This window comes from Epinephelus fuscoguttatus, linkage group LG19 (assembly GCF_011397635.1).
Source record: "Epinephelus fuscoguttatus linkage group LG19, E.fuscoguttatus.final_Chr_v1".
Classification (NCBI taxonomy): domain Eukaryota; kingdom Metazoa; phylum Chordata; class Actinopteri; order Perciformes; family Serranidae; genus Epinephelus; species Epinephelus fuscoguttatus.
This window is the reverse complement of record NC_064770.1, coordinates 35,714,300-35,730,693: the sequence shown is the minus strand read 5'-3', so window position 1 is coordinate 35,730,693 and position 16,394 is coordinate 35,714,300. Positions and strand designations below refer to the sequence as shown.

General features: G+C 44.6%; 2 protein-coding genes across 5 annotated transcripts in view; one reads left to right on the top strand and one right to left on the bottom strand.

Moving 5' to 3' along the window:
- Nucleotides 1-16,394, bottom strand: part of pkn1b (protein kinase N1b) — a 67,330-nt gene that overhangs the window by 11,897 nt on the left and 39,039 nt on the right. For all 4 annotated transcript variants that reach the window (XM_049560667.1, XM_049560668.1, XM_049560666.1 and 1 more), the window contains 14 exons: nucleotides 15,467-15,612; nucleotides 15,145-15,358; nucleotides 14,790-14,984; nucleotides 14,568-14,677; nucleotides 14,325-14,468; nucleotides 13,807-13,882; nucleotides 12,773-12,914; nucleotides 11,614-11,704; nucleotides 8,984-9,075; nucleotides 8,488-8,560; nucleotides 7,638-7,729; nucleotides 7,319-7,495; nucleotides 7,081-7,143; nucleotides 205-281 (listed from right to left, as the gene is read on the bottom strand). In XM_049560667.1, coding sequence (XP_049416624.1) covers nucleotides 205-281; nucleotides 7,081-7,143; nucleotides 7,319-7,495; nucleotides 7,638-7,729; nucleotides 8,488-8,560; nucleotides 8,984-9,075; nucleotides 11,614-11,704; nucleotides 12,773-12,914; nucleotides 13,807-13,882; nucleotides 14,325-14,468; nucleotides 14,568-14,677; nucleotides 14,790-14,984; nucleotides 15,145-15,358; nucleotides 15,467-15,612 — 1,692 coding nt within the window. The remainder of the gene's footprint in view (nucleotides 1-204; nucleotides 282-7,080; nucleotides 7,144-7,318; nucleotides 7,496-7,637; nucleotides 7,730-8,487; nucleotides 8,561-8,983; nucleotides 9,076-11,613; nucleotides 11,705-12,772; nucleotides 12,915-13,806; nucleotides 13,883-14,324; nucleotides 14,469-14,567; nucleotides 14,678-14,789; nucleotides 14,985-15,144; nucleotides 15,359-15,466; nucleotides 15,613-16,394) is intronic.
- Nucleotides 276-7,073, top strand: LOC125879091 (ankyrin repeat domain-containing protein 26-like). Its single transcript, XM_049560732.1, has 2 exons — nucleotides 276-3,788; nucleotides 3,999-7,073. The coding sequence occupies exons 1-2, from the start codon at nucleotides 3,572-3,574 to the stop codon at nucleotides 5,525-5,527; spliced, it is 1,746 nt and encodes a 581-aa protein (XP_049416689.1). The 5' UTR covers nucleotides 276-3,571; the 3' UTR covers nucleotides 5,528-7,073.

Sequence of the window (16,394 nt, the reverse complement as noted above, 5' to 3'; positions counted from 1 at the left end):
AGATCAGAGAGAAGACAGTATGTGAGTAGAGCAGATTTCAGGGGTGAAGACAGAGAAATATTGACTGTGGAAGTGATGAGAGACTCATCAACGTTAGTGCAACAAACTATGGGAAGTCAGACAGTCACTTCCCCTAATGTATGGAACCTTTCCTCATCTGGTTTTGTAGAGGGCTGGTATGATGAATAAAGTATTGACACTCACCTTCTTTACAGAGCCCAAAGTCTGCTATCTTCACAAAACCTTCTGTGTCAAGCAGCAGGTTGTCCAACTTAAGATCCCTGACAAAGAAAAGAAAACAATTTATAACAAACACTGAGTGTTGTGAAAAAAGTACTTATGCAGTACAGACTGAAAATGCTAGGCATCTAATTGGTCTGTAAACTGTAAACTGTCACAGTCTGGTGCACATAACTGAACAAAGAATAAATGGTATGTATATTTATGCACGTACAGTTCAACCAAAGTTCACAAGTGCCAGTTCCACCCAGACACTTTAAGCCATGCGCCAATAGTAACATGTCCTGACAGGGGTAAATGTAGACTTAAGTTCTTGACGGTACTACTACCCAAGCCTAGAGCTTAGATCGGGCCCAAAAAAATCCAGCCTGACCCCACCCGAGCCTCTGCATGTTCTGTCCGGGCCCGGCCCGTCCCTTTATTTGTAATTATGAGCCTGAGCCCGGTTTAAACCCGACATTTTTTTTAGGATACGAACGTGGACATTGAAGGCTGACTCCTGTCTTTCTTTCCATGGCAAGCCTTCGTCATGTGCCTCTTAAGTGTCGAGGTCCCCGTCTGTTTGCTGTCATATACCAGCATGGTGCTGCACTCCACCAGATGTGATAAGTAGTTGGTTCCACAGCCTAGGTTTATTATGAGGAGCCCAACCCGTCCGAGCCCGAGGATCGCCGGGAGGGAAATTACGGCCCGGGTTCGGGTTGGCCAGAGAATCTAAGTTCTACTTAAGCCTTCATCGCTTGACATCATGTACAGCAAATGATTTATTTAAACGGTGAAAGTGCAACAGAATAATTATTGAATGTTGATGAAGCTTTCGAAATCATGAACATTTTGTTTTGTTTTAAAAAAACAAAACAAAATCACAACTAAACTCACTGACAGCAGTTGAACAGTTTTCAAGTCTCTGCCTTTTAATATTCAGAACACTGGGCACACAAGAAACAATTCTCTACGAGTAAAGTTACTGAATATTTGGGGACACTGCGCTGTTAAAGAATGAAGTTATTGTATATTTTTGAAGATTCTCCAAAAAGCACATTTTCTAAAGTAAGTATTGCAGGAAATTGTATAACCAACTAGAGAAGCAATTTCTGAAGAAATTGCGGGTGTGAATGCTACAAGCTGAAGCCACGCTGCAATGCTGCCTTGAATACAATAAAGTTTGAATGATGTGAATGTTTGAACGTTTGTTGAAAAGCTGACGCCACACTGAATACCTGCCTTTAATAAAATAAAGTTTGAATGATTTGAATCTTTGAATGTTTTACTGAGATTTATGAAATCCAATATGGCTGCTGGCTAGTGACGCCACAATATGCAAATTAGAAAAGTTAATTTACTCCCATCACAAACTATGGGTCATGATGAATAGTTTTCTAATTTACAGTATGCCTTTTTTTCTCACCACTTTCAAGCGACGGCCTTTTGAAATGTTGAAATGAAAATGGAATATTTTCCTCAATAAACTCTGGCACCTAAAGGGTTAAAATGGAGATTCTGCCCCTGTCATGTCTGCATTTAAGATGTAGACACGCACACACATCATGTTTCTGTGAGTGTGTATGTGAGAGACAGACAGAACACAGAGAAGAGACTTCTTTTAGTGGAGATTTAACTCCTCAAACAAGTTCATTTTAGTGCACCTAGGTGGCGCTAGAGAGCCCATTTTGGCACTTTAGGGGTTAATAATGTGTATTTGCTGTTTCAAATGAAGTTTCTGCTGCTGTAATCTGTCCTTTAAAGATTGTGAGACAGACAGACAGACAGAGCTGTGTGTGCGTGTCTGTGGGTGCAGCCGTTGTCATGGCGATTAATGACTTGCCTGCATCTGAGGGGCACACACAGAGCTCATGAGAGCGCAGATCAGCAAAGGGTGTTTATAATAGGTTTGACCTCCTCAAAGAAGTTCTTCTGATTCCCAAACCGTTGGTCCAATAATGAAAATAAAGTGATGGTGAGAGAGATAAACTTCTCGTGAACGCACGTGTCATGTTTTATATTTTTAGAGTCAAAAATGTGGTCACACGAGCGAGTTTAAAATGTGTTGCACCTCAGCTGTTTCCAGAAATTTCTCCTCTCTGCTTACATGGGAGTGAATGAGAAAAAAAATCGGCGCTCACTTCGCTTTGGAGCCGCTCAGCAAAAATGTGTACGTGTGACAGATTCCATGTCAACATTTCTCTGACCAGGACAAATTTTCCTACGTTTTTTGGTATAAATTGTGTATGTACAGTGAAAATTGTGGCCGTATGAGTGAGTTGAAGAGAAAATTTCTCGATGAGTTTACAGCTGCTCTCCACTCTAGTGATGACATCACTCACTCTAGCTCACACAATACACACCCATTATAAAGTCTGAGAAGGGCTGAAAACTTCATGTATTTTAAATTGACTTTGTAGAAAAACTAAAAGAGATATTGAAAATTTGAATTAGTTCCTGAAAGTCGACGGCAGCGTGAACGTTTGAGAGTTGGAATGGAGTTTCTACGTCAATGTATGAATTTGTGATGCGTGGGTGAAGATGAGTGAGTTTGAAGGATTTTCTCATTGACTTCCATTATAACAAAGTTTCAGAAAACGCTGAATATTTTTGAAAGTTTGAATGGGATTGAAAAGTTGAATCATATGTAAAAAGTCAGCAAAATGATGAGTATTTTCCATTTTGAATGGAGCTTCTAGCTGAAAGTATGAATCGGTAGATACAGTTTGAAAAAAGGTGAAATTTTTAGATTTTTGAGGATTCCGTAATGCATTCCCAATGGGAAAAGGATTTGGGAAAAATGGGGAATATCTGGGAAAGTATGAATGTTAGGAACGTGAAGAGTCGTTCCGGTCTTGTCCTAATTCAGCTGAATGTTTTCATGTTTGAATGGTTTGAATCGGTTGAAGTTTGTGGAACCTGTAGCGGTCCAACCGTTTTCGTTCCATTGGATTTAATAGGATTCACGCATTCACACATTGGGCGTGTGAATGCGTGAATCAAATGTCTGTCTGTGTTTATTTTTATAAACCTTTCAAGACCTTAATTTCTTTCTCCACAAATTAAAAAACTTGAAAGAACTGTCAGGACCTGTGGGAACCCTCTCTGGAATAGCCCCGCCCACTTTTAAATTCTATGTGGAGGGGATGGGGGGGGGCGGGGCCATCAGTGTTCTAAAGCCTTTATGACAGTTCGGCGCACGGAACACAAACTCTGAAACAGCCCACGAGATCACATAATTACAGTCACGTAATTAGTGTTGCGTATTGAGTCTTTTACACAGACGAACTTACACACACAGTGATTATTCCTGAGAGAAGCAGTCTGTTGGCCATCAATACAGATAGCGATGGATAGAAAAACTAACAACAGACAGAGACCAGCTGGTGAAGCTGTCGGCCGTCGTGGACCAGTGGGTGAAGCTCCGGGCCGCCGTGGACCAGCTGGTGAAGTTGCCGGCTGTCGTGGACCAGCGGGTGAAGCGACAGGCCGCCGTGAACCAGCGGGTGAAGCTGCTGGCCGCCGTGAACCAGCGGGTGAAGCTGCGGGCCGTCGTGGACCAGCGGGTGAAGCTGCCGGCCATCGTGGACCAGCGCGTGAAGCTGCCGGCCGTCGTGGACCAGAGCGTGAAGCTACGGGCCGTCGTGGACCAGCAGGTGAAGCTGCTGGCCGCCGTGAACCAGAGCGTGAAGCTGCGGGCCGTCGTGGACCAGCGGGTGAAGCTGCCGGCCATCGTGGACCAGCGCGTGAAGCTGCTGGCCGTCGTGGACCAGCAGGTGAAGCTGCTGGCCGTCGTGGACCTCCACAACGCCCTCCCCAACGCCCTCCCCAACGCCCTCCCCACCACCGCCACCATCAGCACAACGATGGTGCTTGGGGAAACCTTGAGGACGAGGAACGCCATAATTTCCTCATGATCATAAAGGAGAAGATAGACCACATCAAGCGTCTCGAGGAGCAGCTCGAGACCAAAGGCAAGCAGTCCAGCTCTGGCTGCAACAAACAAGCTGAGAGAGTCGGTCAGCTGGAAAAAGAGAACCACCAGCTCACATTGGCTCTCCAGCGCCAAGAGAAGGAGAGCAAGCAGCGATATGAGGAAATGGTCGCCAAGTATGAGGCCTCCAACCATGCCATCCAGAGCCAGGTACAAAGTAAGTACCAGCAGAAGGAAGCCCTGATGGAAAAGAAAATACATCAGATGAGCGCTGACCTGCTGAAAATGCGAGAGGAGCAACACAGTCTCCTCCTAACACTGGCAGATGCACACGCAGCTGCTGTCCAGCAGAGCGAAGAAGACTGGCAGGAGAAATATGAAGCGCTGAGTAAGAAAATGGAGGAAAACACCACGAGATGTGAGACGCAGGAGAAAGAACTGACCATCAAGGTCTCTCTGATGGAAGAGCAAATTCATCAGAGAGACCTTGAGATCAGCCGTCTCACCAAGGACAACGACTGTCTCACTAAAAAACTTGCGGAGACAGAACAAGAGCTGACCAAGAGAGCTGCTGAACTCCCCCAGAGCCAGACAGCCTGGGAGGAGAAACTCCAGGCTCTGAGTGAGAAAATGGAGGAAAACACCGACAGATGTGAGACGCAGGAGAAAGAATTCAACATCAAGGTCTCTCTGATGGAAGAGCAAATTCATCAGAGAGACCTTGAGATCAGCCGTCTCACCGAGGACAAAAACTGTCTCGCTAAAAAACTTGCGGAGACAGAACAAGAGCTGACCTGTAAAGCTGCTGAACTCCCCCAGAGCCAGACAGCCTGGGAGGAGAAACTCCAGGCTCTCAAGGACAACAAAGAGGCTGAAGAAAAAGAGCAGAGCTGGCAGTTACAGCAGACTGAAGTTAGGGTCAAGGTTGAGGCGGAAATCAGCAAAAGAGACGCTGAGATCCTGCGTCTCACAGAGGACAACGCTAGCCTCATTCAGCAGCTCTCTAAGACAGCAGAAGAGCTGAGCGGAAAAGTCGCCGAACTCCTCCAGAGCCAGACAGCCTGTCAGGATACGAACACCGCTCTGGAGAACATCACAAGGCACCTGGCTGAGAAACAGCTGAGCTGGGAAAGAGAGATGGCACAGCTGATGGATGAGAAGGTGGAACTGGAGGACCTCTGCTTGTATATTAACAGCAAGAGGAAACGCTTCTTGCTGTTTCCACGGAGGTCGTCTGACAACAGAGAGACCCTGCTGCAACAACTGAAAACCAAGATGCAGCAGAAGGCAGCAAAAGGAGCAAGAGGAGCTGAGAAGATGGAGGAAGAAATGGAGGCTGCCGATTGTTCAGCTCAGGCTGGGCAACAGTAGCTCCCATAGCTTCTTCCATTTATGTGGGGTTTTCTCCTGGTACGCAGGTTCGCCCGTCTGTGTTAATCACATTAAAAAAAAAAGCTCTAGAGGTTACAACAAACTAGAGCAGACAAGAAGGAGGCAATTGTTGCTCAGCTCATGCTGGGCAACAATTGCCTCCCAGAGATGTCTGTGTCCCAGTCATCAAGGTAACGAATGGTACTCATAAGTGCTATATCGTAGGCAAAGGGACACAGGCAAATCCATTTGCCTACGATATAGCACTGACAGAGATGATTACATCTCCTCGGGTTTTTTCCTGGTCCTCAGGTTTTTCCCGCCAATGTCAATCACATTGGGAAAAAAAAAAGCTCTAGAGGTTACAACAAACTAGAGCAGACAAGAAGGAGGCAATTGTTGCTCAGCTCATGCTGGGCAACAATTGCCTCCCAGAGATGTCTGTGTCCCAGTCATCAAGGTAACGAATGGTACTCATAAGTGCTATATCGTAGGCAAAGGGACACAGGCAAATCCATTTGCCTACGATATAGCACTGACAGAGATGATTACATCTCCTCGGGTTTTTTCCTGGTCCTCAGGTTTTTCCCGCCAATGTCAATCACATTGGAAAAAAAAAAAATGTTCTACAGGTTACAACAAACTAGAGCAGACAAGAAGGAGGCAATTGTTGCTCAGCTCATGCTGGGCAACAATTGCCTCCCAGAGATGTCTGTGTCCCAGTCATCAAGGTAACGAATGGTACTCATAAGTGCTATATCGTAGGCAAAGGGACACAGGCAAATCCATTTGCCTACGATATAGCACTGACAGAGATGATTACATCCCCTCGGGTTTTTTCCTGGTCCTCAGGTTTTTCCCGCCAATGTCGATCACATTGGGAAAAAAAAAAGCTCTAGAGGTTACAACAAACTAGAGCAGACAAGAAGGAGGCAATTGTTGCTCAGCTCATGCTGGGCAACAATTGCCTCCCAGAGATGTCTGTGTCCCAGGTAATGGTACTCATAAGTGCTATATCGTAGGCAAAGGGACACAGGCAAATTCATTTGCCTACGATATAGCACTGACAGAGATGATTACATCTCCTCGGGTTTTTTCCTGGTCCTCAGGTTTTTCCCGCCAATGTCGATCACATTAGACTAAACCATCATTAGTCCGAATAAAATGACAACAAATTGGAATTCAATGTTTCTGTGTCTCTGAATGAAAACAAACAGCATAAATACAATGTTATGACATTATGGAAGGTAAAAGGTGTAAGAGCTGGTATCTGTTGAAGTTATGATTTAAACACCTCTGAAACTGATGAATGAAACTAATCAATGCAATAGAAGACGTTCCAAATGGTATTTAAGTGTTGGTGGAGCGTAACACATAAGTGTTTGAAATATTTCTGATCTTTTTTAATGAACCAAAGTTGCTGGAGGACAGAATGTTACCTCCTTCCTCAGCAGGAGGATTGTGTCTGTCTTTGACACCGACTCCCAAACTGATGTATGAACCAAGCTGTGACCTTGTGTATCATTACATGTACCTAGCATCCAAGTACTCACCGATACACAATCTTATGGTCATGAAGGAACTGCAGACCCAACACAACACAAGCTGAGTAGAACCTGTCGGACAAACAACAAACAGAAAGAGCTCAACATTTTCTCTACCATATACTGACACTTCATATATCAATGGGTGCACAGACGTAGACACACAGAGCATGGAGCTGTCCAAAAAGACACACTCATCCTGTTTCTTCTCTTTAACACACATACACAAACACACAGCAGAACTCACACAGCACGTGGCTCAGAAAAGACGTCGGCATGTATGTGCATCATGAGGTCTCCTCCTGCCGTGTACTCCATGACAAAACACACATGTTCTGGCGTCTGGAAACATGCAAACAGGTTGACCAAGAAGGGGTGGTGGGAGCCGTTGACGGTCTCAAAGATCCGCTTCTCACACATCAGACTGGAGACAGACAGAGGGGAGATGGAGGGGCGTATGAGACAGTAATTACTGTGCGAGGTGTAATCATGAGGTGAATGAGCTTCGTCGTGTAGCTGACACTTCTGTTAAGGTCACCGGGTGCTGTGTTGTCAAACACAATTACCTTTCCACTTCATCCCTCGCTACAATGTCTCCCTTCTTCAGGGCTTTGATGGCGTACAGGCTGCCGGTCCTTTTGTACTCTGACAGCAACACCTGGAGAGATATTTGGGTTTTAGTTATTTTTAACACATCTCATGAAAACTAACAAGTTCATCACTCAGTAATTCCTGACTTACCCACCGTCATAGCATGTCAAAGTATCCTTGAGCAAGATACTGAACCCCAAATTGCTCCCAATGATGCTTCCATTGGTGTGTGAGCGTGTTAAAAGGTGGCAGGTGGCACCTTGTGCGCAGCCTCGGCCACCAGTGTATGAATGTGTGAGTGAATGGGTGAAAGTGACTCGTAGTGTAAAAAAAAAGCGCTTTGAGTGGTCAGATGACTAGAAAGGAGCTATACAAATGCAGGTCCAGTTGATAGTGAGATACTGGCTACAGCAGTGACCCACTGTCCGACGCCAGCTTACTGTGGGACAGAAACAGAAAGCTCGGCGGGGGACTGACACGAACACAACGTCTGCGGTCATTTTGACTTGAGTGGCGGACTTCACTACAAACTGACTGGCTGGAGAAACAGGTGAAAACCAGCCGCCGGCGATTTGACCACCAGAGTTGCAGGTGACACCATCAGCCAGCTTGAGATGAGCTCAGGCCAACCAGTTCACACCGCTGCAACTTTTCTCTGCAACGGTTTTGTCTTGTTGCAAATCATTGGTCTGAATCACAGCTGTTATGTTACATTACATGGGAGGTTATCCCCGGAAGATTACTGTAATAATTCATTAATTCGTTACAAACAACAAAATCCCAAGAGTTTTGTTCATCCTATGAGGCATAATAAAGATTGAGTACCTTCCCAAAGTGGCCCCTTCCGAGCACTGCCATCAGTTTGAAGTCCTGAAGGCAAAGGGGGCCTCTGCTGGGTCTGAGAGAGAGATTAAAGGCAGATTACAGGAACTGTGTGCAGCAAAACATAACACGATGTGATATTTAAAAGTGTCAGCAACACTGAAAAACAACCACAGCAGCCATGTTGCTATGAAAAAAGGCTCAAACTGTCCAGTATGTAACTCTTTAAGTGTTTATTCTATGTTTGGGTATTCAGCACAGCCAAGTATTTCTCATTTGGAGCGGCATATGCTGTAATCCACATTAATGATGACTTGGCTTTATTACCACGTGTTAAAAAAAAAAAAAAAAAAAAGAGGTTACAGCACCGGACCATATTGTGGGTGTGGGTGTGTTTCTGATGTCAAACTGTGTTGGCCATAATGCAAAAAGATATGCTCAGGTGTGGCTTCTATGTGTGTGTGTGTGCGACAGAGAGAGGTCCCCTTTGTGTTCGCACCTGCGTAAAGAGTTCTGGGAGAGGGATCTGGTTGGCTGCTCGTGAGCAGGGACATCCGGCGTGGATGGGGGCTCGATGACTGGCGTCTGTTCCTGTGAAACACCACAGAGACGAAGGAGAAGAAGAAAGGAGGGGATAAACGTGAGCATCAGTAAAAAGTGTGTATGTAGAGGGACAATGACAGAAGGGGAGTGACAGAAAACGAGGGAGGAATTAGGACAAAATGATTTGCTAACATCTGTAACGACCTTCAGTCACAGCACAGACAGACAGTTAGTCACTGAAGCACATCATGACCGGTTGCCAGATCCCCTGCTGGCTGACAGCCTCACTCCTCCCCTCTTCCTGTCCACTCCACTCCTTCCTCACTACTAATTAGTTCTCTAAAAAACATCAGAGTAATTAATCCCATAATACTTCAACCCCGTTGAACACACCATCTGCCACAGGCCCTCCGCTCCTCTGACTCTCTGTGCTTGTCTAATTCTGTGTGTCTGCCACTCTGGACTCCAAAATTCAGATCTGTTTTATAGTCGTCACCAGAACTGAGCACTGCGTTGCCAAACCATGTTTCATAAGATCCACAAATAATGTGTAAAAACGCAGGATGTAGGAAAGAAGTCTAAAATAAAATATAACAATATGAGTGATAAGATGGCATTTATTGTCTTTAAGTTATCATATTATGTAAAAATAAACTAAAATGTTTTAAGGTTATGTGTGAAGTTCTTGAAGGCCCATTATTAGTTATTGTTTGTTTTGTACAGAAATAATAAATGTAAGGTTTCCACAGCTAAAAATTTGAAACGACCACTGGATATTTTGGAATCTGATTCAAAGTTTCAAAAGATTTGGTTTGATTTGAACAATCTGTCTCTGTATTTAAAGCATAACTTCAGTATGTTTCAACCTGAACCCTATTTTCACACGTTTCTGTGTCGACGTGTATAATTAACAGCAGTTTTTAAAAACTGGTCCAGTATTGAGTGGGATCTGTATGTGGCCTAAAATGTGTTTGAAAGGAAAGAAATCATTTGAAAGGAATATTCAATTGCCAGAAACGTTGAGTCTGGATTCAAGACTAACTTGAAGAAAAATAGTAATTAACCCTTTGCTAAGTCCCGCCCCTGGACGCAGACTGGCCAATCATAACGTAGCATCAGGCCGGCTCAGACCAGGGTCCGACAACAGCACAGCTGTGCTCCATTGACTCTAATGCAGTCGTGTCAGATTTCCTTCACTTTCAGGCTGGTGTTGTGGATTTGGAGCTAAATGTTGTGCCTGGGGCACGTTGTATATTAATGACACTCGTTACCTGGAGAGGTTGGAAAAAGATATACGTTTCTTCCCTGTTCCAAAACCAAAATCAAACCTTGAAAAGTGTAGGGTTAGCTAGCTAGCTACTGAAGATATAGCCTACTGAATGTATACACATACTGCTTTTGCTTTGCAATGATTATAACAGTGAAACAAAGAGCGACCCTGCTGTACAGGAACCAGTGAAGGGAAGCAGGGAAACTTTGCTCATATTCAACCAGCTGTGTGTCATCACAGTGTGCGCAGAGGCAGAGTACGGTGTGCAGCCAAACACTGTTCATGTGCACACACTGTGATGCCACACAGCTGGTTCAATATCAGCAAAGTTTCCCTTTATATTCATTGTCTTGTGTGGTGATCAGCAGTGATGTGGTTCACTTTTGAACTGTAGCCTATAGTTCGGCTTTAGCTTCTAACTATCTTTGTCTTTTTAACCTGTTGTTGCTGCTGAGTCAGTTTGACATCCTGGATATATCCTTCAAACACAGACTGTAGACCCCTCTGTCTGCTTCTCTCTGGAATCAACTCTTTCATTTTTACAAAAGTATGATAATATTTCTTCAGGGAGTGCAGTTAGTTACAGTGTGGGCTCCATGCTTACTGCGACAGCTTGTCGGACCACCACAAAGAGGTGGGGCTTAGCACAAGGTCAATTTTAGGAAGGAACTGAAAATGCACACTTTGAAAGTTTAAAGAATGTTCAAAATTATCTAACAGACAAACATAGTGCAGTGCAGTGTAAAATGTCTTCTGTGTTTCGTTAAAAAGGTTAGGAGCAATAAGTTACAGCTAATTCTTGACACCTATTAAGTCAGTAGATTAAAAAATCTTCTAAGTTGCACTGTTTTCCACTGAACTAAAGGCTGGGAGCAACTTTGTCAAGATTTCTCTTTCTCTCTCTACTTAGTCTTCATGTTTCTCTTCATGTCACCTCTCCAGTCCTCTCCCTCACATTATCGCCCTCTACAGTTTGTGTTCTTCACACTGGGAAACTCACGCGGATTTGGCGTCGATCAAATTAAAGCTCCCCTCCATCCAATTATGTCTCATTAAAGCTGTCTCCCTGAGTTTTCGGTTCCCCATTCCTCTAATTATTCATCCTCCTGCTGCCATGCCTGTCTTAGATTTCACTGCAGCACAGAGTGCAGCGGCCTGTGACTGGAGCACTGTTTCTGAGCCAAAGGCTGCAGGTAGGAAGTGAGCAAAATAGTAACATGATAGTGTAAAAATGCCCATCTTTCCCCTCATCTGAAAATCCCCTGTCTGCCTCTCTTCCTCATTGGCTTTCATCCCTCTCTCCCCCTCTCACTCACCAAAGGAGCCGGTGCGTCCACTACGTCTCTCCTGGTTTCAGCTTTGGGAGGTGAGTCGCTGCCCAGATTCAGCTTCTCCACAGAGATTTCTCTGCACACACATAAAAAAAACAGATCAGGTTTTCTGTTGCAACAGCATAAAAAAGCCCTTTGCTGAAACTGTAATTCCATGCTGTGGACAAAGATGATTAATATGCAGCAAAATTAATTAATTCTTCACGAACAAGAAGCTCAATTGCATGAATACTTTACCCAGGAGGTCTCAAGGCTCTGAAAGCAAGAGGCAATTTAATTAGACTGTAGATATTCAATTGTTTAATGGCTCAAGGTTCATTTATTGTCATTATAAAACACAGGATTGCAGAATGAAACACTGTTCAGTCCCTTTACGCTACACAAGAAAAAAACAAACAAAACAAAAGATAAACTACTTTCTAAAAAGTGTGGAGAATGAAGTGGAGAAACTGGTGAATCAACTTTTCCCAAAAACGAGTTGCTACTTCATTGGTTCAGGCTATAGGGTTGTCAGCTTCATTACTGAGCTTCATTGATCAATGACGAATGATGAGAGTATGCTGCTGTGGTTCATTTCTGCACTCAAATGAAATGTCCTTGTCAACTTACAGGTAACTTTGGTATTGTTCAACCCAGACTTTATTTTTCGGAGTTTTTATGTCTAACTGATTAAGTGGAGTTAGATGTGAAAATATACTGGCTCTATGTACGTTAAAATTACTGTTTATTTGAATGGAGTCTGGTGGGTTTGGTGACGGTAACTTTGGGGCTGTTCCTGGTTAAACAACAAGGATGATACTCTTTAACAGAAAGGTCTACCTCTGTCGGGATCTGCTCCATAAGTTGTCAGACACTTATAAAAACAATGTGAGTCTGTAAGTGGCAAAAACAAACACTTTTAGTGGACATACAAGGACTACACTGCAGCCTGGCATTGCTGCTGCTCTTCAAAAGTTGTTCCCATCACTTAGACACAAAACTTACGAAAACAGGGTCCAGTTTGGGAAATACAGAAGTTCCCCTTTCATGCCTCATTTCTCAACAGACAACTGTCACTGAATGTTTAATCTAAAATACTTGCATGTCCTTCAAATCTACAAAGTAATCGAGAGAATGCAGAGTAGCAGGTGTACTGGTCACGTACCCTGTGTTGTGTGAGAGTGTGTTGCTCGTGAAGCTGGGTGTGTATGCAGGTGTGTTGCTTCCGCTGGGGATGGCGTTCCTCAGCAGGCGGACCCAGGTAGCAATGTCCACATTCATCTGACGAGCACGCAGGAAGGCTTTACCTGAAACATAAAGAGTGGGATATAACTCAAAACATGAAAGGTAAAACTACGTCTCACTACTGTAAGAAGATAAAGATCTGTTAATGCTAACGTCAGCGTCTGATGGAGTGCGGTCTCCTGTAGCTTTAATCATGTAAAAACAGCTGAGCTGGTGCATTACCTGGGTTTGCATTTCCTGTAAAGGTTTATAATCCCAGTTCCAGAAAATACTACAAGCCATTAACGTGTTATCTGCAGCAGTGTCTCTCTACCTCTTTGGTGTCTTAGTCCTTTAAACAAGGCAGGCATCACATGCAGAATGGGTAAACCATGTGTTTAAGTTGTTGGCTGGAAATAACTCAAAATTTAAACAAAAATTCTAGAGCAATGATGAAATCTATTATCATAACTTTTTCCCTTATTATTTATGGTAGAAACAGTTGATGTAACGGCTCATGTATCATCACAGTACAGGGGTCACACGTCATGTGGAACCACAGTTCACACACACCTGAGTTTTGCTGCATGTATTTTTAATTCTGAGTTGAGTGAGACCTGCAGGACTCCTGAATGACACTCAGGGCTCTGGAAACAATTTCACCAGTGTAAATTCAAAATATAGATTTTGAATTTACACATTTTATTCTTTAAAGCAATGGTTCCCAACTGGTGCAGCAGCGGCGTCCAGATTTCTACTTAGTCATTGGTTCAAGCTCCACACAGGTTACTATACTGAGTGTCATACTTGCATTTGGCCATCTTGTCAAGCTGTAGCTGTCCGTTAGTCACTCACTCTGAAGCACTTCAAAATAAAAGCTCTGTGCCAGAAATTCACTGGACTTGGACTTGTGACCCACTTTTGGTGGGGAACCACTGCTTTGAAGGGAGCCTCTGTGTGTGCACTTGAACGTACCGTGCTGTTTAGAGAAGACTTTCTTCTGCCTCTGGAGTCTTCGGCCTCTCTCTATCACTGGGTTGAAGAAAGTCACCTGAAACCAAAACAACATGTTAACAAACAAATCTACAGTGAGTGTATGTCTGAGGTCAAAAGCAGATTTCCTGTCTCCTTGTAGTACCTGTGCATGCAAATACAGGCTGTAAGGAGCTGCGAAGGCTAATAGTTATCACATTTTACCTGTCACATATTCATACAGATGATCGATGCTGGTTTACACATAGAAAAAGCTACATTTTCAAATATATCCATGTACATGTGCACAAGTGCAGACAAAGAGCGGTTGCATACGACATGATAGTCAGCCGCGCGCTTCCTGTTTGGACACCGCGGAGACATTGCCACAGTGAGTGCCGTCATGACACAGACCCAACTAATTGATGAATTTCGTTGCCAGCTATTTTTAATAATCGATTCAAATGGCTTTAATTGTTGCAGCCCTGCTGTGTTTACTGTTTGTTGTGTGTGTCCTGTACCTCTGCCAGCAGCAGCCCCTGTGGCTCCAGCTCCAGTTGGACTCTGTGTCTTTGGTTGTCCAGGAACTCTTCCAGCTTCAGGTACTTCAGAGCGCACAGGGAGCGGAAATCTCTCCAGTACACCGCAATCTCCATCTCCCTGGACTAATCACACAGAAAACATACCAGGGATGTAACATGAAGGATTGTTCGCTGGTCAGGATGAATCCCACTGCAAAGGACTGTGTGTGTGCTGTGTCTTACTCTCTCCAGCTCCACAGTGAAGGTCTGGTCCCAGGCCTGCTCTCCAACTGTTCTCCATCCTGTCTGACCCACCACTGTGTTCTCCAGCTTCAGCACTGCGCTCACCTCCGCTGTACAACACACACAGGAACTGTTAAACATTATGCGTACAGCAGATAAATCAACATTATGAACTGTGAAGATTAAAAGGCCCCTGTTGAAGATAAGAACTGAAACACTTACAGGAGGGCTCCTCGTTCTTGCCGGGGATTTTAAGGCTCATGCTGCTGGTGCTGCGGCTGTAGAGGCCGCTCAGTTTGAATGAGGAGCGTCCATCTGCCTGAGAGTAAGAAGGAAGTACCACCGGGGTCCCTCTACTCCGCCCTGGGACGACCTCCAGCAGCCCCACACAGCCCAGAAGATGCACCTGAAGAGTACCTAGACAGAAAAAACATCCCTTTAATAAAAATGACTTTGATTAATAAAATGCTTGCGAAACAGCGACCTCTGCAGGTAAGAACATGCGCAACACAGCGTCTTCCTTCTGTAAAGTAACAGTGAACTAAAAATGAAAAATACAGGATAGTTTGTGTGTTACCTGTGAGTGGCGATGGTTTACTCAGGGTGCTGTACTGGTTATGAACATAAGGGGTGCTGTGGCGGGAGCTGAAAGCCGAGGAGGAGGCCAGCACTAACTCCTCCTTGATGAGGCAGGCCTTGGGATGATCCTCGGGGAGCTCCTGCAGCCTCTGCTCCAGAGAACACCTGAGCAGGTCCAGGCGCTGCGACGACTCGCTCAGACCACACTGAGCCTGCAGACATCATTCCGTGTTTACAAGCACTGATCAGAGCATCACTGATCTAACACTAGAGCAACAAACAAATCTCAGTATGTTTAATAACAACTCTGGCTCTCTGACCTCAGCCATGGCCTTCTTGTCTTGGACCTTTCCTGCACCCAGCAGTCGCAGCATGTTCTTGGCTCCCTCGGCCATGGCGTGCTCCACTCGGTAGTGATGCCACAGCTCCTCCACACGCAGCTCCACTCCACACATGTCGGGCTTAGCTGGGACACAAGGTCAGGTTCAGTCAACAATATGTGAACAACAGGGTGTACAGCAGCATGCACAGATGATGTACGTTAACAACGGGCACGGCAAGAGAATCAGCTTTAAGTTAGGTTTGATAATGGCGCACACGTGCCGACGCCTGTTGCCGAACAATGATTTTAGAAGGGCTTGAGAAAATGGCATCTTGATGCTAAAACAGAGCACCAAAATTGAATGTTTGGATTTTAAAACATTATAAATTCTACTGGGAAGCTACAGAATGATAAAAAACATGATAAATAAATAAATAAGTCAAGGACTGGCCCTTTATAACAGCTGCCTGCTGTGGCTGAAAACAACACTACTGAGACCTGTGAGAAGAAACCAAACAGTAAAGCTGTGGGCCTGAACACTGAATCAATGAGCTGAAGAAATGCTGTAAAGCCTCGTAGAATTGAGGGGAACTGCAGAGTCGGGTAATAATCCTCTGTGAGGTCTGTCACTACCAGCAACAACTTTCACACACGAGTAGTCATGTAATCCTTTCTTAATATAAGTATACTAGTCATAGCAGCTTTACAGCACGGGGCTGAAGAAAACGTGAAGAAAAATAAAGGAGAACAGAGAGACTCCCGTCAGAGGCTCGCTGCCCTTTCCAGGACCACTGTTGCTCTTTCTGCTGCTTTGTTCCCCTTCCCTGCTTATTCTCTCTTTCATCTCGGACTCCTTCCTTCCCTCCATTTCACTCTGTCGTCATCTCTGACTCAGTTATTTCAGTCTCCCTCCCTTCCTGGCTCCC